The 23,884-nt window shown below is 42.8% G+C and overlaps 1 protein-coding gene and 1 non-coding gene across 5 annotated transcripts in view; both read right to left on the bottom strand.

Annotated features, from left to right (window-relative positions):
• The window catches only part of CAB39L (calcium binding protein 39 like), a 124,683-nt gene that overhangs the window by 17,940 nt on the left and 82,859 nt on the right, over positions 1-23,884 (bottom strand). For all 4 annotated transcript variants that reach the window (XM_055124174.1, XM_055124172.1, XM_055124173.1 and 1 more), the window contains 4 exons: positions 13,501-13,619; positions 10,770-10,938; positions 4,972-5,031; positions 3,343-3,408 (listed from right to left, as the gene is read on the bottom strand). In XM_055124174.1, the coding sequence (XP_054980149.1) occupies positions 3,343-3,408; positions 4,972-5,031; positions 10,770-10,938; positions 13,501-13,619 (414 nt within the window). The remainder of the gene's footprint in view (positions 1-3,342; positions 3,409-4,971; positions 5,032-10,769; positions 10,939-13,500; positions 13,620-23,884) is intronic.
• LOC129400959 (small nucleolar RNA SNORA58) lies at positions 11,257-11,387 on the bottom strand. The gene has a single exon (XR_008628004.1). It is a non-coding gene; the product is annotated as a small nucleolar RNA SNORA58 (small nucleolar RNA).

Below are 23,884 nucleotides of genomic sequence, written 5' to 3'. Positions count from 1 at the left end.
TTTCCAGTCTCAACTCTTCCCTAAACTCTACCCCCATATTTTAACTGCCTCTGAGCAGCCCTGGTCGAACCCTTGGCTGGTCCCTTACATCCAGAGTGCCTAAGCCAGTTCCCTTTCTCGTCTCCGTTAGTAACATCCTAGTCTGCCAGGTCCAGGGCCAGAAGGCTGCACATCTTTCTTAGCTCCATTTTTCTCCTCACATCAAATCCCTACCCAAGAATTACCAATTCTGTTTCAGTAGCAAACACTCTTCATTCCATTTTATTGCCCCTGCATTAAAATGGAAACTTCACAGTAAAATTCACAAAGCCAAGAAATCTTCCCTCCAGTCTACCATGCACTCTATCCTGCAAGTAAATCAGACAGATTTCCTGAAGATCATGTTCCTAACTCTACCATAGAGTCAAGGCGTTAACACAAAACCCGCCCTGGATTCCTATGGATTTAGGGAGAAAATAAAACTCCCTAGAGAGGCCTTCAAGCCCTTGGCAGCCCGAGTCACTCCAATTCTTTCCTTTGGGGTATCCCAGTGCACCTCAATCTTCTGGCCTCACCCAGGAAAAAGGAACAAAACAGTATTTTTTAGAAGTGTACATCAAGATGCTTTTGTATAAAATATTATTAGCATGATCCAGTTCATTTAAACACCCATCACACCCACAGTTTGCCCCACCCTGTTTTCTAACGGAGAGAATGCTTCAGACATTTCTCCAATATTTTGGAGAAATTCCCTCTATTTGTTTTGTTTTGCTTTGGTTTTGGGCCAAACTTGGCAGTGATCAGGGTTTACTCCTGGCTCTGCCCTCAGGGATCACTCCTGGTAGGCTTGGGGACTATATGGGGTGTTGGGAATTGAACCCAGGGGGCTACATGCAAGGCAAACGCCCTACCCACTGCACCATTCTCAGGGCCTAATTTTTTTTTTAAATAAATTTATTTATTTTTAATTAATGAATCACCATGAGGGTACAGTTACGGATTTATACACATCTGTGCTTATGCTTCCCCCATACAAAGTTCGGGAACCCATCCCTTCACCAGTGCCCATACTCCACCACCAGTAAACCCAGCATCCCTCCCATCCTCCCCAATCCCATCTCCCCCCACCCCACCCTGTCACTGTGGCAGGGCATTCCCTTCTGTTCTCTCCCTCTAATTAGCTATTGTGGTTTGCAATAAAGGTGTTGAGTGGCCACTGTGCTCAGTCTCTAGCCCTCATTCAGCCCGCAACTCCCTTCTCCCACATGGCCTTCGACTACATTATAGTTGGTGATCCCTTCTCTGAGTTGCCCTTTCCCCAGAATGAGAGGCCAGCCTCCTAGCCATGGAGTCAACCTCCTGGTAGTTGTTTCTACAATTCTTGGATGTTAGTCTCCCACTCTGTTATTCTATATGTCATAGATGAGTGCAATCTTTCTATGTCTGTCTCTCTCTTTCTGACTCATTTCACTTAGCATGAAACTTTTCATGCCGATCCACTTAAATAAAAAATTTGTGACCTCCTTTTTTCTAACAGCTGCATAGTATTCCATTGTATGGATGTACCAAAGTTTCCTCAACCAGTCATCCATTCTAGGGCATTCGGGTTTTTTCCAGATTCTGGCTATTGTAAACAGTGCTGCGATGAACATACATGTGCAGATGTTGTTTCGATTGTACTTTTTTGCCTCTCTGGGATATATTCCCAGCAGTGGTATTGCTGGGTCAAATGGGAGCTCAATTTCTAATTTTTTGAGAATCGTCCATATTGTTTTCCAGAAGGGCTGAACCAGTCGGCATTCCCACCAGCAGTGTAGAAGGGTCCCTTTCACGCCACATCCTCTCCAACAGCGGTTGCTTTTGTTCTTTTGGATGTGCGCTAGTCTCTGTGGTGTGAGGTGGTATCTTGTGGTTGTTTTGATCTGCATCTCTCTGATGATTAGTGATGTAGAGCACTTTTTCATGTGCCTTTTGAGGGCCTAATTTTTTTTTAAAACCTTGGAATGTTAATGAAACTGATAAGCACACCCCCAAGTCCCCACCAAATTCTACTGTTTCTCTTGAAATGCAATAATTCTTGATAGTAATTTAATGTCTGGCTTCTAAAGAAAGTAAATTGTTAAGCCTAATTGCAAGATGGGAAGGAATTTATCTATATACCATTTTTTATTGTTACTAAAAATCTAAGCATTCCTAACAAAATGCAGCAAGTAGCAGGTACTTTGCAATCAGAAAACTGACTGTCAGACAACTTATTTAAGGAGAGGGGTTTGAGCCACACCCAGGGTACTCAGGGCTCACTCCTGGCTCTGCGCTCATAATATGTTTTTTATATCTCACAAATGGCCCGTACGGGGAGTTTCCGTTTCCTCCCAGAGCAGAGCCCCGTCAGCCAAAGACCTCCGGAACCCAGCCAGGAACCCAGCCACAGTCATGCTCAAGGTCACTCTTCACATGTTCGGACAAGCCTCGTGCATGAGGAACCAGTAGAGGAACTCAGAGGAACCAGCGGGACTGGGGCTGAGATTTCCAAGCCTGCTCAGATCGGGACTGGGGCTCTTCCACCCAGATCCCCAATTTTCCAGCAGCTAGGCAGCCACACCCAGAAACTGCCCCTGGCACTGTGTAATCCAATCAACAGCCAACATCCAGAGACTATAAAATCAAGCTCCTGGAAGCTTCCTCACGATAGCCTAGTTCTCCCTCTTGGAGACAAAGCTCCCAGAAGACCTCTTATAGCCTAGTTCTCCCTCTCAGAGAACCTGGCAAAGTATCGAGAGCATCCTGCCCACACGGCAGAGCCTACCCAGCTCTCCGTGGCGTATTTGATATGCCAAATACAGTAAAAATGATGGGTCTCATTTCCCTTACCCTGAAACAGCCTCCAATGTGACACCGATGGGAAGAACGAGTAAAGAGAGGCTGCTAAAATCTCAGGGCGGGGACAAATGGGGACGTTACTGGCACCCGCTTGAGCAAATTGATGATCAATGGGATGATAGTGATAGTGATAGTGATATCTCACAAATGAGTGCAAGTATTCTATGTCTGTCCCTCTCCTTCTGACTTATTTCATTTGGTATGATATTCTCCATGTCCATTCATGTGCAAGCAAATTTCATGATTTCATTTCTCCCGGTTTTCTTATCCACTGACTGATACTTATAAAAGAAATTTGATATTACCTGTTTCAAAATTAATTTTTTTAAGTTCTAATTAATCTTTTTTTGTTGAATCACCGTGGACTACAATTAAAAATTCCATGTTTTGAGTTTCTGACATACAATAATTGAACACCCATCCCTCCACCTGTGTACATTTTCCACCACCAATGTCCCCAGTATCCCTCCCCACGTATATTACCTTTAAAGATTGTCTCTTAGTCACATAATTTTCAGACTGAAGCAATTTCTCATAGTCTTCAAAAATCTAATGAAAAGAAAACACACATTAATGGCACAGCCAGCAGTGAGGTCTCTCAGTAGGTTTGCTCTGCTCTTGTTTCAGAGGGAAATCCAAGCTGTGTTAAGCCGCTGTGTGGCAGCTCCCTCTGTGTGTAACCCCAGGTTGATCCACAATGGTGACATTTCCCCCTTTCTCTAGTCAGGAGAGCAAGTTTAAGTGATACAAGAATATTTTGAGTTTTAGTTCTACAAATGGAAATCAAATGGAACGAAAAGAGAATTCCTCTCAACAACTCATTTTGAATGAAACATCTACTAACTCATCTAGGAAGCTGAATTCTAAGATAACTCAGTTGGGGTTGGGGTGTGCTGGCCTGGGTCACACTGGCAGTGCTTAGGGGCTCACAGGCAGTGCCAGGAATCTCACCCAGGTCAACAGCGTACACGGGAAGCACCTAGCCCTGTACTAGCCGTCCTGGACTCATGAGGTTATTCATTTTAAAGAAATCTATTTATGGAGCCTTGCTCAAGAGCCAGTTAGGAAGAACAGACACAAATTAAGAGCAGAAGGGGGAGAGGAGAGAGCAAGGGAGGGAGGGAGAATTTTGAAGAGATATTACTAATGTGCAGCAAGTTATGTACTAGCGGTCATTCAAAAGCAAACTACAATAAAAAAAAAACAAAAAAACAAGGCATTTTCAAAGAGCTCAAGAAAAAAAATAAAGAGAAAGCAATGCATCTAATAGAGCATCAAATAGAGCAAAGCAAAGCACTCCCTTGCTTTGCTCTATTTAACCACAGGGTTCTGGGAGAAAGTTGAGGGAGTGTCCCGTCAGGGGCCACATACAGCTCTAGCTGAACCCGCTAGAGTGGCTTTCTCACAAGTTTGCTCAGGAAAAAGAACTGTTCTGTGTGTGGAGAGGAGATAGCTGGTGTATGTTGGTCAGGGTCGTGTGATCTGCACATCAAGCTTTGTTTCAACTTCAGAGAGCAGTGGGTGAGGACTTACTGTGTGCAAGGCCAGCATGAGCTGGTTGTTGACTGAACACTGATATGTCAGAGAGGAGAGACGGGATGATAGACGTGGGGAAAGGAGGATAGGCGAGGAGAGAGAGTGCTGGGAAGGGGGACATGAGATTGCGGAAAACTTCCAAGAGGGAAATATTTTAGTCAGACTTCAAAAGGCTGAGTTGGGCTCACTATTAAAGCGGGGAGTGGGGAAAGTTTGGTATTTTACTAGTCAGTAAACAACTACCAGCTAAGTGAGAGTATTTCGGGAAGGGTAAAGTGCTCTCCAAGTCATCAGAGAGTCTGAGTCTGAGCACAGCACTCTTGAGAGTGCTGTTAACTGGGGCGTTAGAGAACAGTGGAGATGTGGAAAAGGAGAAAGCCTGGCTGCCTGCCATCTGCACTTTCCCATAATGTTTCCAGGTGACCTAGCTTCCAGAAAATTAAAAAAAAGTTGGTGTATGACTGCGGATGGTTGATTTGCATTCTGGATCACAAATAGAAGTGCTCATAGGTCTAAGGGGAGAGGGATGGCAGATAAAGAGAAAATGAAATCAAGTTTTAAATGACTTTTACTTACAGTGTCATAATTTTGTTCCAAGAAGTCTGCTACCAACACTTTATGTCTGGTTAATAAATCCTGAAAAAGAAAATCAAGTTAAAGCAATTCAAGGTAATAAATGTTTACAAATCTGCCTTTTTCTCCAAAGGTTTAAAAGGCAATTAATTTGAAACGTACAAAAGTTGCAGCTTAATATTTTTTTTTATCTCTAACACAATATAATTTCCACTCTTAGATAAGATGGAAAGACAAGTTTGCTTCATGTTAAAAACACAGCATTCTGCAGTGGGAGTGATAGAACAAAGGTTAAGGTACTTGCCCTGCACCTGGCAAATACAAGTTTCTTCCCCAGGAACCCTCCTGACACCCTGTGCCCCACCAGGAGTGATTCTCGAGCACAAAGCCAGAAATAACCTCTCAGCATTGCCAGCTGTGGCTCAAAAACAAAAACAAAATACCCCATTGCGTTTTAATTTTTTTCTTACTATGGCTGGACTGACGGTAGTGAAACAAATGATTCCTGAGCGATGAGCTTACAGTGTATTTTGAAAAACATAACTCTACATTGTGATTACGATAAAATAAAAAAAACAAAGTTGATGATAAACTTAAAATAATTTTACATAGCCTCAACCCGTCTCTCGCACAAAAAGTTGTTTCTTAACTGTTTTCTTTGTATTATTTTATTTTTAAAAGTTGTTTACTAAGGCACTGTGGTTTACAAAATTATTTAGAGTTGAGTTTCAGGCATATAATGTTCCAGCACCAATTGTACCACCAATGTTAACTCTCTCCACCAGTGTCTCCAGCTTAGCGAAGGAGGAGCAGGAGTGACATTTCACAGGGTCACCTCAAGCAGGTCGTGCTCAGGGGCTAATGGACAGCGAGGGCCTAGCAGGAGCACAATGAGGCCGTTCATAGCTGACACAAGCAGCTCTATCTTATTACAGACATGAACACAGAAACTGCACAAACACAGAAGCGTTTGAACTGTCTTCAACTCACACCTCAATTATACCCTTAATTCACCCTAATGCTGAAAGAAAACAAGCCTTTCCTAATCCTTTCTGAGATGCTTAGGCGCCGATACCCTGTCGAGGTACCATGCAGAATTTAATTAAAAAACCAGAACAAGAACGTTTTTCTTCAAGTTCTCCAAAAGAAATTCTTAAACTTTAATACATATTTAATTAAAACCTCCTATAAGCTTATATATATATAACATAATGTTGTAGAGAAAAGGTAGAAGCAATGGTCAAACCCACTTCTTCTTTCAATATAAAGCAAAATATTTAAAGCACAGGGGTAGGGTTGTACTCGGGTAGGCTCAGGGATTTCTCCTGGCTCTGTGCTCACGAGATACTCCTGGTGGGACTCAAGTTTATTACTGAGTTTCAGGCATATAGTGGAGGGCCAGGTGCATGGCCACACACAGGCAGCTGCCTTATCTTTTGGACCACCTCTCTCCAGCCCCTAAAGGGAACTTCTGCCTTGCTGCCCCCTCCTCATTCCCAGTGGGATGGACAATTCTGGAACTGGAATTAAAAAGTGGAAAGCCCTCTATAGGGGTACATTCCTGGCATCTTCTTTTTTTTTTTTCTTTTTGGGTCACACTAGCGATGCACAGGGGTTACTCCTGGCTCATGCACTCAGTATTTACTCCTGGCAGTGCTTGGGAGACCAAATGGGATGCTGGGAATTGAACCCGAATCGGACATGTGCAAGGCAAACACCCTACCCGCTGTGCTATTGCTCCAGCCCCACCTGGCATCTTCTAAAGTCAAACTGCAAACCTGATCCTCTAGCAGGAAACCCCTGAATAAACTCCACATCTACAGTGGGGACCCTAAGTTTTTCTAAGTGGCCATCTGGGATACCCAGTTTTCAGACCATCCTTCTCCTCAACTTCTGAGCGTGTGGCCCTGGCTATAAAGGGGCGTGGATGGCTGTTAGTGGGCAATCCTCAAGTTGGTACAGCAGTGCAGCCAGCAGATGAGGGTTTCCCTGAAAGGTTCCTATCCACTCAGCAGCATATGACACTCAGGAGCACCTGGAGACACAGCTCCTGCAAGCGGTAAGGGGACCTGGGGTGTCAGGGAGACAGCAAAGGTGCTTGTCTTGCACATGGCTGGCCGGAGTTCAATTCCGGGTACCACAAATGGTTCCCTGAGTACCTTCAGGAGGGAATCCTGAGAGTAGAGACAGGAGTTTCCCCAGAGCACCACCGATGAAGGTCCCCAAGTCAAAAACAAACTATTTGAAAATGGATTTAAAAAAAAAAAAAGCAACAACAACGAAAAGAGGATAGGATTCAAATTCCTTTAGCACATACAAGTGAAAACAGCAATAAGTGGTTTGCTCTCTTTAAGGTGTGCATGCTCCTACACTGAGCATGTATTGAGATATGCATACATCAATAATAGGTATATGCATAAAGCTGAAGGGATTATACCAGATAATATACACATATGAATACAGAAATATAATTGCTATAGTATTAGTTCATGTAACTGAATGAGGAGAAAATAAAAAAATAGCTAGAATTCTAACCCCCACCCCCACCTTTTGCCAAGGGAAAAAACCTGTAAGAAAAAATTCAAATTAAAAAAACTTGAATATTCCTTCTCCCCCGCCGTGACGAGACCCTTAGGTGCTGCCCACAAAAGGCTCCTCTGGCTACTTATTGAGCTCCTTAACGGCCATGATCCCAGAGGCACACAAATGAATCTTGGAACCCAGAGGATTTTGGCAGAAATCCCTCCAGACCAAATTATTAAAATATCAGAATTCCAAAACTGTGCGGCTGCTATTGTGGTCACATGACATCATATGCTCTTCATAATCAGCAATAGAAAACAAATTATCTAATGATTGCCTGTTCGACAGGTCTGTTGGGGGGAAATTCCAAATAATAGTGGTGGGTCTTTTGTTGAAATATTGAATGTGATCAAAGTAGAGAGAGAGTAAAGTGGAAATCATCTGCCACACAGGCCAGGGGAGGGGGGGCGGTGATGGAGGGTATACTGGGGTTCTTGGTGACAGAAAATGTGCCCTGGTGAAGGGATGAGTGTTTGATCATTGTATGACCGAGACTTAAACCCGAAAGCTTTGTAACCATTTTCACGGTGATTCAATAAATAAAAAATTAAAGAAAAAACCCTGAATATTAAAGAATTTATATTAAGCAAGTTTAAAAATTACTTGCAAAATAATCTTCCTTTGCCACCCTACGTTTTCACCATTCTGTTGTAAGTTTTAAGTTCTATGCAGCCTAAATAGCATGCTAAAAAATTCAGATCCTGCTGTTCGAACGCTTCTGTGCCACGTGGGAGCCACGGAGGGTGGCATGACAGAGGTTCAGTGGCATGGAGACGCAGTGGGGTGGTGGACTGCCACTGTCCCTTCCTGCAGGTCTACTGTGCGTGGTAAACCTGCTCTGCTCCATCAGTACCTTTTCCCCAAGCTTCAAAACTATGCAGGGATTATTTTCTTCATGCCACAGATGAGGAAAATAAAGCCCAAAGGCGAAATGAACTTGCTCAAGGCATAGAGCTATTCAGGAGACAGCAAGGGATGAAATTCAAGTCAGTTCTACCCAGTGGATTGTTGGAGAGGGGAACATCAGAAACTGTGGCACTATTTTTAGTGCCAAAATAAGAAATCTATTTTTTGGAAAGGACAATTTTTAGACAATACCATAACAGAACCACACACTAACAATGTTAAGACATTAATGAGTATATCTGCTAATAGTCTTATCTTGGCACTCAAAACAAAAATATCCAGGATGTTAAACAACAAAAGGTTAAGTCTAGTATGACCAAACAAAGCCCCTTGAAGCCATTTTTTATTAGAAAAGAAAACAGTGGAATGTTGACTGGTTCAAAGTTTTTGGAAAATAATATGGACACTTCTCAAAAAAACAGGAATTGATCTCCCTTATGATCTAGAAATTCCACTTCTAGGCATTTACCCCAAGGTTCCAAAAACTCTCCTCAGAAAATATATCTGCTCTCTGATATTTACTGCAGGACGATTCTCAATAGCTAAAATCTGGGAACAGTCCAAGTGTCCAACAACAGATGACTGGATGAGAAACTGTGGTACAGATGCACAGTGGAATACTAGTTGGCTGTAAGAAAAGATGAAGTCACGCAATGTGCTGCTACATGGATGAATCCGGGGAGTATCATTTTGAGTGAAGTTAGTCAGAAGGAGAGGGACAAATTCAGGATGATATCCATCATATTTAGCATACAAAGCAACATAGTGAAGAAACAACAGATACTCAAAGGCAGCAGAAACTGAGAACTGGTTTTGAATAGGAAGTGTCTCACTGTAGTGGGTTGGGGGCTGTGGTGGAGAGCGGGGTGCGGGGACAGCAGCACCTGGTGGAGGGAAGCTGGCACTTGCGGACCATGTGGTATTGGAAAGCTTTCTGCACGAAGTCCTGTCATTATCAATATTGTAAACTACAGTGTTTAAAAATAGAATTAAAAAAATTTAAATAAAAACTGATGGTCCAGAAAATAAAATGACCCACAAAATCAATTTAATTGATACAAAAAAATGTACTGTCATTTCAAAAGGTATATTTTTACTCACTATACCAAAATAAAAACAGCTCGATAACTTAACCACCCACTGCCACTGTATCTACTAATCTAGATGTCAAAGTTTTTTGTTTCTTAAGCTCTTATCTTCTCCAAAGAATCAAGGTTTCCTCAAAAAAGAAATACAAATGGCCAAAAGGCACATGAAAAAAATGTTCTACATCACTAATATTCAGGGAGATGCAAATCAAAACAACTATGAGATATCATCTTACACCACAGAGACTGGCACACATCAAAAAGAAGAATAATAACCAGTGCTGTGGGGAGAAAGGGACTCTCTTTCACTGTTGGTGGGAATGACGAGTGGTCCAGCCTTTTTGGAAAACAATATGGACAGTCCTCCAAAAACTAGAAATTGAGCTTCCATATGACCCAGCAATACCACTTACGGGAATATATCCCAAAGATGCAAAAAATACAGCAGAAATGACATCTGCACTTGTATGTTTACTGCAGCACTGTTTACAATAGCCAGAATCTGGAAAAAACCCAAGTGCCTTAGAACAGACGAGTGGTTAAAGAAATGGTACATCTACACAATGGAATACTATTATTCCTTTGTGTTAAAAGATGAAATCATGAAATTTGCATATAAGTTGATGGACATGGAGAGTATCATGCTAAGTGAAATTAGTCAGAAAGAGAGAGACAGATATAGGGTAACTGCACTCATGTGTGGAATATAAAGTAACATAATATGAGTGTAACACCTAGGACAGTAAAGACAAGGTCCAGTAGGATCATACCACAGCTTGGAAACCGACCTTACAAGCTGGGGGAAAAGGCAGCTGGGATAGTGAAGGGATCACTAAGAAAATGATGGTTGGAGGAATTGCTTGGGATGGGAGATGCGTGCTGAAAATAAAGGACCAAACACGATGTTCTCTTAGTACATGTATTGCAAACCGTAACAACCCAAAGGAGAGAAAGAGTAAGAGGAAATGTGCCTGCCACAGAGGCAAGGGGTGGGGAGGGATGGGGGTGGTGGGAGGGAACACTGGTGGTGGAGAATGGGCACTGGTGGAGGGATGGGTGCTGGATCACTGTAGACCAAAACGTAATCATGAAAGTTTGTAAGTCTGTAACTGTACCTCATAGTGATTCAATTAAAAAAGAAAATCAACTTGCCCCTAAGGAGTCATTCCTGATTTTAAAACTAAATGCACAACATTTAGCTGATACAGAAAAAATTTAAATTACCTTAAAAGTAGCAAAGGCATCTGAAGCAATATCAAATGTTAACAACTCCACGTACTTAAAGAAATCTCTGAACTGATTAGAAAAGAGGATGATTTTGGCGAGTGGTTCGTATCGAATACATTCTCTCAGCATAATCCCACAGCGCAAGGCAATCTGGGGGGCTTCGTACCTAAAGCAGGAATGGGAGAGGAACAGAGAATCCTTTCATCCTCAGCATAACCCAATACTAATGATATCAAAAGAACAAGTTCAATAGAATTCTTTTTAAAAATAAGTTCAATATTATTCTTTTTTAAAATACCGTTTTTAATGGAGACACAAATTGTACTTATGAGAGTTCGACCAAAACATCACCCTTCAGGACCTACTTGAACCTTTCTGATGACCGAAGACTACTTCATAAATTTCATATATCTTTATAAAACATAACATGAATATGTATATATGTATTCTGCCATACACAAAATATGATTAATTACATTATTTTTAATGTAGGAGTACTGCTATTTATTCAGCATGGGTTAATCTGACTGAAGCTGGCATAAACTCCACATTACTCTCGCATACACTGTCCCCTGCCTGTCCATGAACAGTAAGGCAAAGTCTAGAGGCATGCCCCAACTATTAATTTTTTTTATTTAAGTTTTCTAGGACCCACCATGGTAGGTCTGGGGACACGTGCAGAAGCTCCTCTGGACAGAGTTTCGTCCAACAGAAGCTTGGTCAAACAAGGTTGAGTTTAACCAATATACAACCCCGTAGTGGGGGTGCCAGCGCCACCCTAGGGCTGGAGTTGGGGGAGGGGGAGGCACTCAACTATGCAGAGGACTGATCTCGGGGCCTGAATACACTAGGCATATGCTCTACACTCACTCTATCTCCCTGGTCCTAAAATTCATTTAAAATCACCTACAACCATAATTTGTAATTCTGGAGTATTTATTTCCATATATTTATCATTTTCATGGTGAGAAGATACCAAGGATCTTTAGCAGAAGCATCTATATCTGTGGTGTTTCTTTACACAAAAACAAATGAAAGGCACCAGTTGGTCATGCCCCGGCATTTCAATGATAGCAGCTACAGGACAGGCTCCACGTGTGAGGGGACACGGCATCCCTTCCTGCTGGGATCCAGAGTGGAAGGGAAGAGGCCAGGCCATCCGCCACAGTGGTTCCCATCAGCCGGCATCTCCTTTACTGCATACTCAGGGCATTTCAGCAGCTCAGCGATCTCTTGTTTATAGTCTGTCTTACACCTCAGTTTAACGTCACTTACTGAAACAGGCTATTCTTCCTCTCCTAAAATTCTTTATGGCTACCATTTCTTGCAAAATAACGTAAAATGTTTTCAACCTTTAGACTCTCTAGAGGTACATACAAATCAATCATTTGAACTAATCCTCACGATCAATGAGGCAGATTATATCCGATCATATCCTGAAGGGATCCATTATATTTTTTGGATTAAACTGGAAATTAGGGCTTTCCATATAATAATTCTATTATTATACTTTTATATGGTATTATTATTAGCTACATATATATAGCTTTGCTCGGGGCATACTCCTGGCTCAGTGCTCTGGGATCACTCCTGGTGAAGCTTGGAAAACTGTATGAGATGCCAGGGATCAAATCTGGTTCAGCAATGTGCAAGGCATGTGCCCAATGCAATGTACTATCTGTACTATCTCTCTGGCTCTATGTCTTAATTATATTTGTTTAAAATCATACACATATTTCAACAAGAACAGTGGCTCTTAAGAAGAATAGGGAAAATAGTTTGAGTACCATGTGTTATGTGCTGTGCTTCATTTTATTTTATTATTTAAAAATAATTTAATTATAACTAAATACTATTTATTTATTATTTAAAATTATAATTTGTTTTTTGCTCCCTTGACAGATATATATGCTTGGGAATCCATGTTGAAGAAAGAAGAAAGCCCAGCTGACCTAGAATTTTCGGGCCATCCTGTCACGTGAGAAACACTTAACTTTGCAGTAGAATCTCTATAGTCTTTAGGAGGTAAGAGTAGACTACATTGCCCCAAAATATTTATTAGAATTCATTAACTATAGAATTCTAGACATTTGGCATTTTGGCTCTCCTTTCCACATGTGCAATAATATAAGAACTGTCTGTCTGTCACTGTCATTCTGTTGCTCATCGATTTGTTCGAGCGGGCACCAGTAACGTCTCTACTGTGAGACTTCTTGTTACTGTTTTTGGCATATTGAACTCGCTATGGGTAGCTTGCCAGGCTCTCTGAGAGGGGCGGAGGAATCGAACCCGGGTTGGCCGCGTGCAAGGCAAAAGCCCTACCCATTGGGCTATCGTTCAAGCCCACATAAGAACAATATGACAATTTGTACAATAATATTTATTCTAGCTCCATGCTAGAGTTTGTGTGTGTTATGTGTAATGGGGTTGTCTCAAACAACAGGATAATTGAGCAGCTATCCAAAAAAAAAAAATGGCAGATTGGGAAGTATAAACACTAACAAAACAGAAGAAGCAGAGAAGAGGAGAAAGTAGAGGCACATAAATAGAAGGGATCAAAGACACCGTTTTGCTGTGGCTTGAGTAACCAGGGAATCGGCTTTGGAAAACTGGCCTCAAGCATGACAAAAACTCCCTGCATGAAACCCTGTCATATCTTCAAAAGATGCGACACACTTTTCACCAGGCCCCTATATTCCAACCACCTGGGAAGAAGCCATGCACCTACCCTTTGAGGAGCATGAAGAGGATGTGAGGGTGAGCACTAATGTACTCCACCGTCGGGCTCCGAGTGCCAATCTGTCTTCTCAGGATGTTGTTAAATATCTGTGTCACATCTTTTTTTCCCTGTCAGAGAAACAATCATAGCAGGTGAGTGGTACAGCATGTGAATCACATTCGAAGCCTGTTCATACATCCACACGCCCAAACATAAAACACAGTTCTTTGTGACATGTAGACACACAAATCTACTATTTCCAAGTATCTTTAATCAGTTGTGCCTTCAAACATTCAAGCACAGAATCTATGAAACGAACACACCTCTTTTCCATAAATGCGCTCTGTAGGATATTTCAAAACTAGAAGGCTAATTCTTCATGGTAGTAAGCAAAAGACACAGAATATGAGGTATGGAGGTCACTCAAAGGGTTGAAGCAGGTAGAGAGAGAGGGAGAGGGAGGGGGAGAGAGAGGGGGAAAAGAGAGGGGGAGAGAGAGGGAGAGGGAGGGAGAGAGAGAGAGAGAGAGAGAGAGAAGGTCCCCAGGTTCTCTCCCATCACTCCCCACCCCAGCATGCCTCTATGGTAGGCACTTTTCTTCTCTCTCTCTCTCTGGTTGCACCAATTTACATCACTGCACTAATACACTGCACAAATTACAACAGTGCACTAATATTTCCTTCCTCCACATCTTAGCAACACTTTCTTAGCTTCTTGATAAACTCCATTTAAATGGCTGTGACAGTTCATTTGATTTGCATTTTTTGGTTGATGGTATTAATATCATCATTAAATATTGATATTAATGTATCTGTTAAATATATGTATCTCTTCCTGAAAAAAAAAAGAGGTCTATTCAGATTCTCTCTTTTTTAAGGTAGGGTCATCCTTGAAGCATTTCAATCTATTGGTGCAGGACTAACAGTTTGATGCTGTAGCTGTTATGTTATAGTGCTCAAGGGCCACTGGGGACTTGGCAATGGTTAGGGGTCCCCAGAACAATACCCAGAACTACTTGGGGGCCACCAGGGCTAGAAGCAGAGGTGCTCAGGGTGTGGCGACAGGGATCAAGCCAGAGTCTTGTACATGTGCTCTACCACTTGAGCAACATTTTTATTAATGTCTTTGAATTACATGGGGCTGGAGCAATAGCACAGCGGGTAGGGCTTTTGCCTTGCACACAGCTGACCAGGGTTGGATTCCTCCGCCCTTCTTGGACAGCCTGGCAGAGCCTGGCAAGCTACCCGTGGTGTACTCAATATGCTAAAAACAGTAACAGCAAGTCTCACAATGGAGATGTTACTGGTGCCCGCTTGAGCAAATTGATGAACAACGGGATGACAGTGACAGTGAGTTAGATGAGCTCTTTATATATATATTTTTTGATGTTAATTCCTTTTCATATATATTAATAACAAATATTTACTTCATTTTTTGGTTGCCTTCACTTTGTTAATGACTTCACTTGGTTCCTTGCTGTACAGAAACTTTAAAAATTATACATACAAATATGCATTTGTATATATATAAAACTTTACATATATATTTTCTTCCAGGCCAGGATGTAGCTCAGCAGAAGAATATTTGCTTTATATGTGTGAGGCCCTGGGTTTAAATCTCTGGCATCAGAAAAATATTTTTTTCCTCCCATTATATGGATTTTTCATTTTACCTTCTTTTCTTCTTACTTTATTTTCCCCCATCCTCTTGCTGCTATTGTTGCTGTAACTAGGGGTTAACACATACCCAGTTGCGATAACCACAAGTTTGGCTGTGGTGCTTACACACTCAATTGTGTGTCCTTTTAACTTTTGCTTCAGTATTAATTCCACTCTCTGTCCTGGAGTTCACTGATCCTTTCTTCCACTTGTTTTTATTTTCTGTTGAACCGTTCTCTAGAGGAATTCGGAAGAATAATTCTATTATTCATCTCTGTGCTTTTTTTTTTCTTTTTGGGTCACACCCAGCGATGCTCAGGGGTTACTCCTAGCTCTGCATTCAGGAATTACTTCTGGTGGTGCTCAGAGAGCCATATGGGATGCTGGAAATCGAACCCAGTCAGCCATGTGCAAGGCAAACGTCCTACTTGCTGGGCTATCGCTCCAGCCCCCTCTGTGATTTCTGTCTGCTACTTTAAAATACCTTCTCTCTGTGGGAACCTCCACACGGTTAATGCATTGTTCTCCTTATCCCGACAAGTATCTTTGTGGCTATTCTTTACATATTACCTTGCTTGCTTGTCTGTTTCTTTGCCTGTTTCCACTCTGGAGAAGACTGTGTTCTCTCTCAAATGTACCTCTCCCTCGATCCCCGCCCCCCCCCCCCCATCTTTCTAAGTAAATTTCAATAAAAACTTTCTTGCTGGGGCTGAAAAAAAATGGGGGATGGCTTCAGGGTGTACCTAGATGCACACTGACTGGCGCTGGACCTTCTGACAGACATTGGGAAAATATATCAACATCAAACTGGGAGAAACTGGGAAATGGATGTTTTAGCTGCTCTCACCGAACTGGCCTAAGTGCCTGGCCGCTGGATATTAACCCTAAGTATTTTAGTGAGTGGGAGAACCGGTTTTTGGGGTACTGGGGGATGAAGAATCCTAGCCATATCAGAGGAGAATAGGATAGTTAGATTTTGAGGTTTTTGGGGTGCTGGGGAGTTAGAACAGCAGGCTTACACTCCCACTAAAACGGGACAGAAACAGGGCCGCCCCAGGCTCTTCCAGTGCATCTCAAGCCAGACTGGAAGTGCAGAGACACTTATGGATTTGATTCAGTATCTCTCCTGCAGAACAGGAGACTGTCTTTCCTGGGACCAATTCTGGGCCTGCCTTAAAACTATCTACAAAATAAACCCATCGTTCCCGGACCAAGGGACTCTAGAAGTCAGGATTTGGAAAAAAGTTAGGGAAAATGTCTATCTAAGAAGGGGACTTGGATCCCCATGGAATTCTGGGTTACATGAGAGATTGTTAATTTCACTCTCCAGTCTTGGAAAAGTACAATTGAGAAGGAAGAAAATATTAAGGATAAGATAGAAGATTATTCTCAGGAATAGGATTTTAGCAAACAGACCTTTAAAGATGAAGCAAAGTTTCCTCTGCTTTCTGTTTCTTAACTCTGAGAGTTATGCCTTTGACTTCTTCCCTACCCAAAGTTCACAAGAAGATAAGTGCTTTCCCCGTGAAAATGCACTCTCGGGACAGGAATTCTTCTGACTTAATATTCCCTACTACTGACAGCAAACCAGAGACCCTCATCTCCATATGATTCCGCTTCCAGCACATCAGATGGAAGGGATGTGGGTGACGAGCTAGCTGCCACTTCCTCAGACTCTGAGTCTGAGAGCGACCCAGCAGAGAAACCCCCATATAAGCCACTGCTCCTCAGGCAAGCGGGCTCCGGACCTCGAGACATGTCCCCAGTAGAAGTTCACAATTAAGACCTTTATCAGGTGGTAAGTGGTTGATTCCACCCAGAACACACGAGCTCTACCATTTTCCCCCATTCGGCTGGAGGTAGATCAGCCCCGTCTTATAAAGGGTTAAGAATGGATTCCCTCAGTCATTTAAAAAAGTCCTCTGCCTCATATGGACCCACATCTCCATACCGCAAGGAATATCTTAATAGCTGGAGTAAAGGTGCCTGTTGGGTGCCACAAGATTTTGATGTGGTCACTAAAATATGCTTAAGTCCTTCCCAGTACATGGAATGGAGGATGTGGTTCAGTGATGAGGCCAGGGCAAAACTTCATGAACTAGGTCATTCTGGGTGAAATTTTCAGGGATCAAATTGACTCATGAGATGTTAATAGGCGAAGAGAAATGGCGCGACCCAAACAAGCAAGTCACCTTGCTTCATGCTGTTTTTTGCTCATGTCTGAGTGGCCTCCCTGTGGGCCTGGAAAAAGATTGATGCAGATGCTGGATTTAAGGGAAGCTATACAAAAATTGTCCGCAGAGTCTCAGAACCATATGCAGACTTTATAGGATGGTTGAGAGATGCAACTGAGAGGCAGGTTAAGTGTAAAGTGACTGAACCAAACCTATCCAAACAATTGGCCTTTGAAAATGCTAATAAGGATTGTCAGGCTGTTCTGTGTTCTGCGCCCCATTATGGAGAGAGAAGACATAATGGGGTACACGAAGAGGTGCCCTTATGTTGGTTCTGCTAAACATCAGGCACAGGTGAATGCTGTTGAGGTCTGTGCAATACAGAGACAAGGATAAATGTTTGAATTGTAGAAATAAATGTAGAAATAAATGCAATTAAAGCAGGAAATCAGGCCACTTTCAAAGGGACTGCAGGGACCCCCCACCCCCGCCCCCCAGGCCTGCTTCTTTGAAAGCCCCACCCTGGCCCTGTCCACAATATAAAAGAGGAAAACACTGGGCTAGCGACTGCCACATCAGATTTGCTGCTACAGATAACTCAATCTCGGGAACCAGCAAGGGGGCCAGCCTTAGGCCCCATTAAACAAGGGGGGCAACCCAGCCTCGGCCCTTCCCCCCGATGTGAAGTTCCAGAGCTCTGATCAGTAATTTCACTGCAGCCAGCCACGACAGGGAGCACCGCCTTGGATGTTCCCTGCCCTGACACAGTTACAATAACACCTGCCCAGACTAAATTACAAACTAAATTCTAGTATAAGGGGACAAGACTTGAATCCCCAGGTGGAAAGGGGGTTTTCTCAGGTGAGTCTTACAAGCAGCACATCAGGTTTTCATGGTTGTCTGGAGGATTCCCTGACAGCAAAGGTAAAAGCACTTCCGAGCCCTGACCCCAACACTCATGAAGAGCATCTATCTAGAGGCTCACAGACAAGTGGCTAAACTCAGGGAACAAAGAGCGATTTTGTGTAGGGGTAAGCTGAGTTCTGCACCTAATGGGTTTTGAGCCAGGACAAAAGTGAGGAACTTTGGAATCAAAAAGTTGTGTCAATTGATGAATTTGTGCTGGCAAACTCAGCAGAACTTTGTGTAAAGGGGCTCAGCTATCCAGGGAGCCGCCAGACAGGTCAGAGGTGGGGAAAGCCTTCCCTAGTTTCTAGAATTGATTCTCAAGATCATCTGCCAGGAACTCAGCCTGGACAACTGACTCTCAGGCTTTTTCTCAGAACCTGTGGTGATGTGCCAGTTCCAAGGAAGATTATTCAAAGGCTCAGGCTGGTACAGTTTTACTTTAGGGGAAGTGAACTTCCACTTCTAGTTCATGAGATGCCACTTCTGGGAAAATGGCTTCAGGGCCAGAATAACAAGGTACGTGGTGATTCTCCCACTCGTCAATTGTGTACTGACCCAGGAGGCACAGAGACGCCTCATTCGTGGGTGAGTTACATTACATCACTACATCATTACAGATGCCGAGTCTGGTGAGGGGCGGAAGGCACTGTCGCTAGGATACCTGCTGTGTGTGTGCGCAGTTATGAAACAGGTTACTTCTGATATCAGAAAAAGGCTTCCAATGCAGGCTATAACTCGCCCCATTGGTTTACACTGATTGGATTCATCCCTCTCTCAGCATCTCAGACTCAAATCTCACCCTAGAGGACACTGCCCTCAATAGCCCAAGGCAATTAACCCCTGAGGTTCAGAAGCAGTTGAATTTTTTCCAGACCAATTTTAGAAATTCCAATTTTCTTGGTTTGCTCCTGAGGAAAAATTATGGCTTTTGTTGCAGTTATTAAAAAATAGACTTGACCTCTGGTTTTTGATATTATTTTCCTTACATTTTAAAAATTTATCTCAAGGAGACTTTCTTAATGGTTTTCAATGATTTTCGCTGCATCTGCCCAGCTCTCCTGCCCCTCCCCCGCCCATTCCCAGCTTAGTCAGCTCTGCCTCAGTTAAAGACTAGATTGTCAGACTCTCCCTAACCTCAACTGTGAATTCTAATTACATCAGTCCAGCAAATAAAACTTGCTAAATTGGTTTGTTCACTCTTCCAGGTATCAGGCTCTTGCAACTTTGTAAATGAGAAAGGGCTCAGGAAACAATTATTATATTTGCACTGGAACTGACAAAAAGATAATGGGAAACCTCTTTCTGGGAGGAAAAGTCTGTACTTAGATTTTAACAGATGAAAGACCTACTAATAAACTCTGGGTCCTGCTACACCTCATCTGGAGTAAAATTCATAGGACTGATTGGGCCCCGAGACCGCCTGCGACTCCACAGCCCTCCAAACTTCCATGCGAGCCCTTGCCATACAGATCTCAGCTGAAGTCTCAAGGAAACTGGAGGAAGAGCTGAAACACAAGGACGCCAGACAAAGGCCTCTAGCTCACTTCAACATATCATGAGGTCACATGAACTGCATTCCTTATATCCCTCTCTTACAGGTTGTATGGACGATGCCAGGACCCGTGCTTGGGTTAGCAGTTGCTTTCTTTTACCCCCTCATTGGAATTCACAGATGCCTCAGCTCCAGAACGAAAGAGGAACAGCTTCTGATAGAAACACTTTCTAATTCTCTCTAGGGTGCCTGTTTGTATTGGAGTTTCTGTCTCTCTCTCCACCTGCACACATGGATTCATACAAGCCCCTGATGCTCAAAGTCTCTGAAAACTTTTTTTTAAAAAAAGTGTTTCCTGGGATGGGAGATGGAACCGGCCCCCGTGAGGTCCCAAGTTGCTGCCCACGAACTGCTCCTGGCTTTTAAACAGCCATGATCCCAGAGGCACACAGAACAATCTCAGAACCCAGCGGCTTCTGGCAGAAATGCCAGACTGAGCACTAAACTACGGTGCCGTGCCACCCGGGGTGGGGAAAGGTGTTTGTCCCTTCCGCCTTTTCTCCCTGGTGGCACAGTGGCCGCCACCTTTTCAGAGTCTATTGGACAGCCCGATACGAGACTGCAGTGATGTGACACGTGGGGCCTCACGGGATGGGGGATGGAACTGGCCCCTCTCCCTGCCTCATTGAGGCCCTGAGTTGCCACCCATGAACAGCTCCTGGCTCCTGAACGGCCATGATCCCAGAGGCACATAAACCAATCTCAGAACCCAGTGGCTTTTGGCAGAAATCCCTCCGGACTTATTACTAAAATATTAGAAATCCAAAATGCTCTTCATACCAGCAATAGAAAACAAATTATCTAATGATGCCTTTTCGGCAGGTCTGATTGTTGGGGAAAATTTCAAATAATAATGATGGATCTTTTGTTGAAATATTGAATGTGATCAAAGTGGAAAAAGAGTAAGATGGAAATCATCTGCCACATAGGCGGGGGAGGGGTGGAATGGGGGGTATACTGGGGTTCTTGGTGGTGGAGGGTGTGCACTGGTGAGGGGATGGGTGTTTGATCATTGTATGACCAAGACTTGGACTGGAAAGCTTCGTAACTGTTCTCATGGTGATTCAATAAATAAAAAGTTTTTTTCCTCACATATGAGCTAGGTTACATGTATGACTCCCAGTGATTCTGACCAGAAAATGGCTGCGTTACCCTGCTGAAGGACTCCTGACATAGTGATGCTCCTGCTCCAGTGCTCCCTGTGATTCATCAGACTCTTGATTGCTACTCTCCTGGGACTCTTGCTGTGACACTACTGCTACTCTTGCAGGAACAACTCTTCAAACCTTGATCCTGCATATTTCATCAAAATGTGACTAAACGACTCTGACCACCTCTGGACAGTGCAAGACGGACTAGACACTTCACAACAAGTATTGCTCTGGGTCCCGGCTAGGGTTGAAGTTTTAGACCAAAAAATAAGACTATTTTGTGATGGAATTGTTTCTCTATTTCATTTTTTTGCATTTTGTAAACAGAAAAGGGGGAGATGTTCGATATTAACCCTAAGTGCTTTAGGGTCATCAGTGAATTGGCCCTTTTTTCCTCCCAGAGAAGCTTACTATGCTCTTGCTATCATCCCTAATTTAGGTGAAGTTTATTTTTAACCTTTCCTTTGAGTTTTACCTCTCAATGTCTCAGTTCCCTGAGTAAGTCTTGATTACTTATAAGCCAAACTTTCTGGTAATTCTGGACTTTGTATTTGTACTATTGGACTTTGTATTTGAAGTGTTGTGTATTCGTGCCTGTTTTATTTCCCCTATAGCCGTCCTATAGCAATGTTCTTTGGTTAAACACAGAAAAACCATTAATGCTATGTATCTAATATTTGGGAGTTGATTGACTCTCAAATCTATCTACTTTTGGGCACTGGTCATAATTACTTGACTCAGGCTTCAGTTGCTAACACCCCAAAAGGGAGGTCCCACTGTGGGATGGGACAGACCTGGGGCAAGTGGCAAAGCTACCCCGGCATCTAAATGGGACAATCTAGAAAGCATAAATGCATGGTCTTGATGCAAGCTGTATGACTTAAGAGACAGGACCCCCATGGGGAAGGACAAGCTGAACTGGCCTGAGAAGACCTAGTCTGGGATTTACAGTAAAAGCCTTGCTTGGTCTCAGAGTCCAGAGAACTAAGTGTTGGGATCTTTGTCTATTACTGTATTTATCCAAACAACTGCAAGTATTGATAAGAAGAAAGCTTAATGTTTAACATATACAACTAGAAGGAAAGACAAAAGCAATGTGGATGTCCCTAGGAGACAGAGTGCCTCTTTGTGTTAATTTCCCAAGAGAATTGCCTCTAACTCATTAATCTCAAGAGAACTGTCCCAGCCAAATGTTTTATCTCCATTAGTATTATGATTTATTTTAAAATATGGTTTCAAACTAAAAAAAAAAAGTTTTATCTCTGTAAATGATAAATCACACCTATGTCCTACCTCAACTTCCCTTAGATGTTCTATAATATGCCAGCAGTTCTGCATTAAACAGGTCACTTTCACCATTAGGCTGTTGTCCCTCATCTCTCTGTCTCTCTTCTGGGGAGGCCTGGGGGGGGGGCATGAGGTAGCACTGGGACGCAGCTCTCAGCCAAACACAGGCATCGTCATAGTGCTCACACATTTTGTGAACTCACACCTGGCTATGGTAATATTCTGGTGCCTATTTGAAAACTGACTTCTCTGTTGTTTGTTTTTTTAAAAAATAAGTTTTATTGGATCACTGTGAAATACAATTACAAATTTGCATGATTTCGTTTCATTCGAACAATGCTCAAGCACCCATCCCTTCACCAGTGCCCATTTCCCCCACCATTGTTACCAGTGTCCTACCTGCCACCCCCACCCGACCACACTCCCTGCTTCTGTGGCAGGTACAGTCCTTCTTACTCTCTCATTTGGGGCATTATGATTTGCAATACAGATACTAAGAGCTCATCGTGTTTGGTCCTTGGTCTATTTTCAGCACACATCTCCCAACCTGGGCAATTCCTCCAATCACCATTTACTTAGTGGTTCCCTCTCCCTCCTAACTGCCTTCCCCCCAGCACCTGGGACCAGCTTCCAAACCATGTTGTGATTCTCCTGGCCCATATTTCTACTGTCCTTAGGTGTTAGTCTCATATTATGCTATTTTATATTCCACACATGAGTGCAGTCATTCTCTGTTCTTCTCTTTCTGACTAATTTCACTTAGCATGATACTTTCCATGTCCATACACTTATAAGAGAATTTCATGATTTCATCTCTTCTAACAGCTGCATAGTATTCCGTTGTCTAGATGTACCAGAGTTTATTCAGTCATCTGTTCTCGGGCACTTGGGTTTTTTCCAGATTCTGACTATTGTAAACTGTGCTGCAATTAAATATACAAGTGCAGATGTAATTTCTACTGTATTTTTCTGCATTCCTGGGATATATTTCCAAGAGTGATATTGCTGGGTCATATGAAGCTCATTTTCTAGTTTTTGGAGGAATGTTCATATTGTTTTCCAAAAAGGCTGGACCAATTGGCATTCCCACTAATAACGAATGAGAGTCCTTTTCTCCCCACATCCGCGCCAGCACTGGTTGTTCTTTTTTGACGTGTGCCAGTTTCTGTGGTGTAAGATGATACGTCATTGTTGTTTTGATTTGCATCTCCCTGATGATTAGTGATGTAGAGCATTTTTTCATGTGCCTTTTGGTCATTTGAATTTCTTTTTTTGTGGAAGTTTCTGCTAATTTCTTCTCCCCATTTTTTGATGGGGTTAGAGGAAAAACTGATTTCTTTGTCTATGACAGTGCTATGAGTCCAAAGAACGCATGCTCCAGGGGTAATCAAAGTTCTCTGACTTTGGAAACCTTTGGACTGTGAGATGTGTGAACAAGCCCTTTCCATGGAAATACTGAAGATTTAATGTTCTTGTTGGAACAGGCTGAAGGAAGGAGGCAGGAGACGTACTCATCAGCCTTTTGGCACTCTTGGGAGGAGTCCAGCCAGCTAGAAGCTGGACCCTCAAGTTAGCAGCTTATAAAGTACCTAGTCAAACCCTTCCAGGCAAAGGCTAGAGCTGGGTGTTTTTGTTTTTTTTTTCTTCTTCTCCTTTTTGGGT

This window comes from Sorex araneus, chromosome 1 (assembly GCF_027595985.1).
Source record: "Sorex araneus isolate mSorAra2 chromosome 1, mSorAra2.pri, whole genome shotgun sequence".
In the NCBI taxonomy this organism is placed as follows: Eukaryota; Metazoa; Chordata; class Mammalia; order Eulipotyphla; family Soricidae; genus Sorex; species Sorex araneus.
Note: the sequence above shows the minus strand (reverse complement) of the source record. Positions and strands in the feature narration are given on the sequence as shown.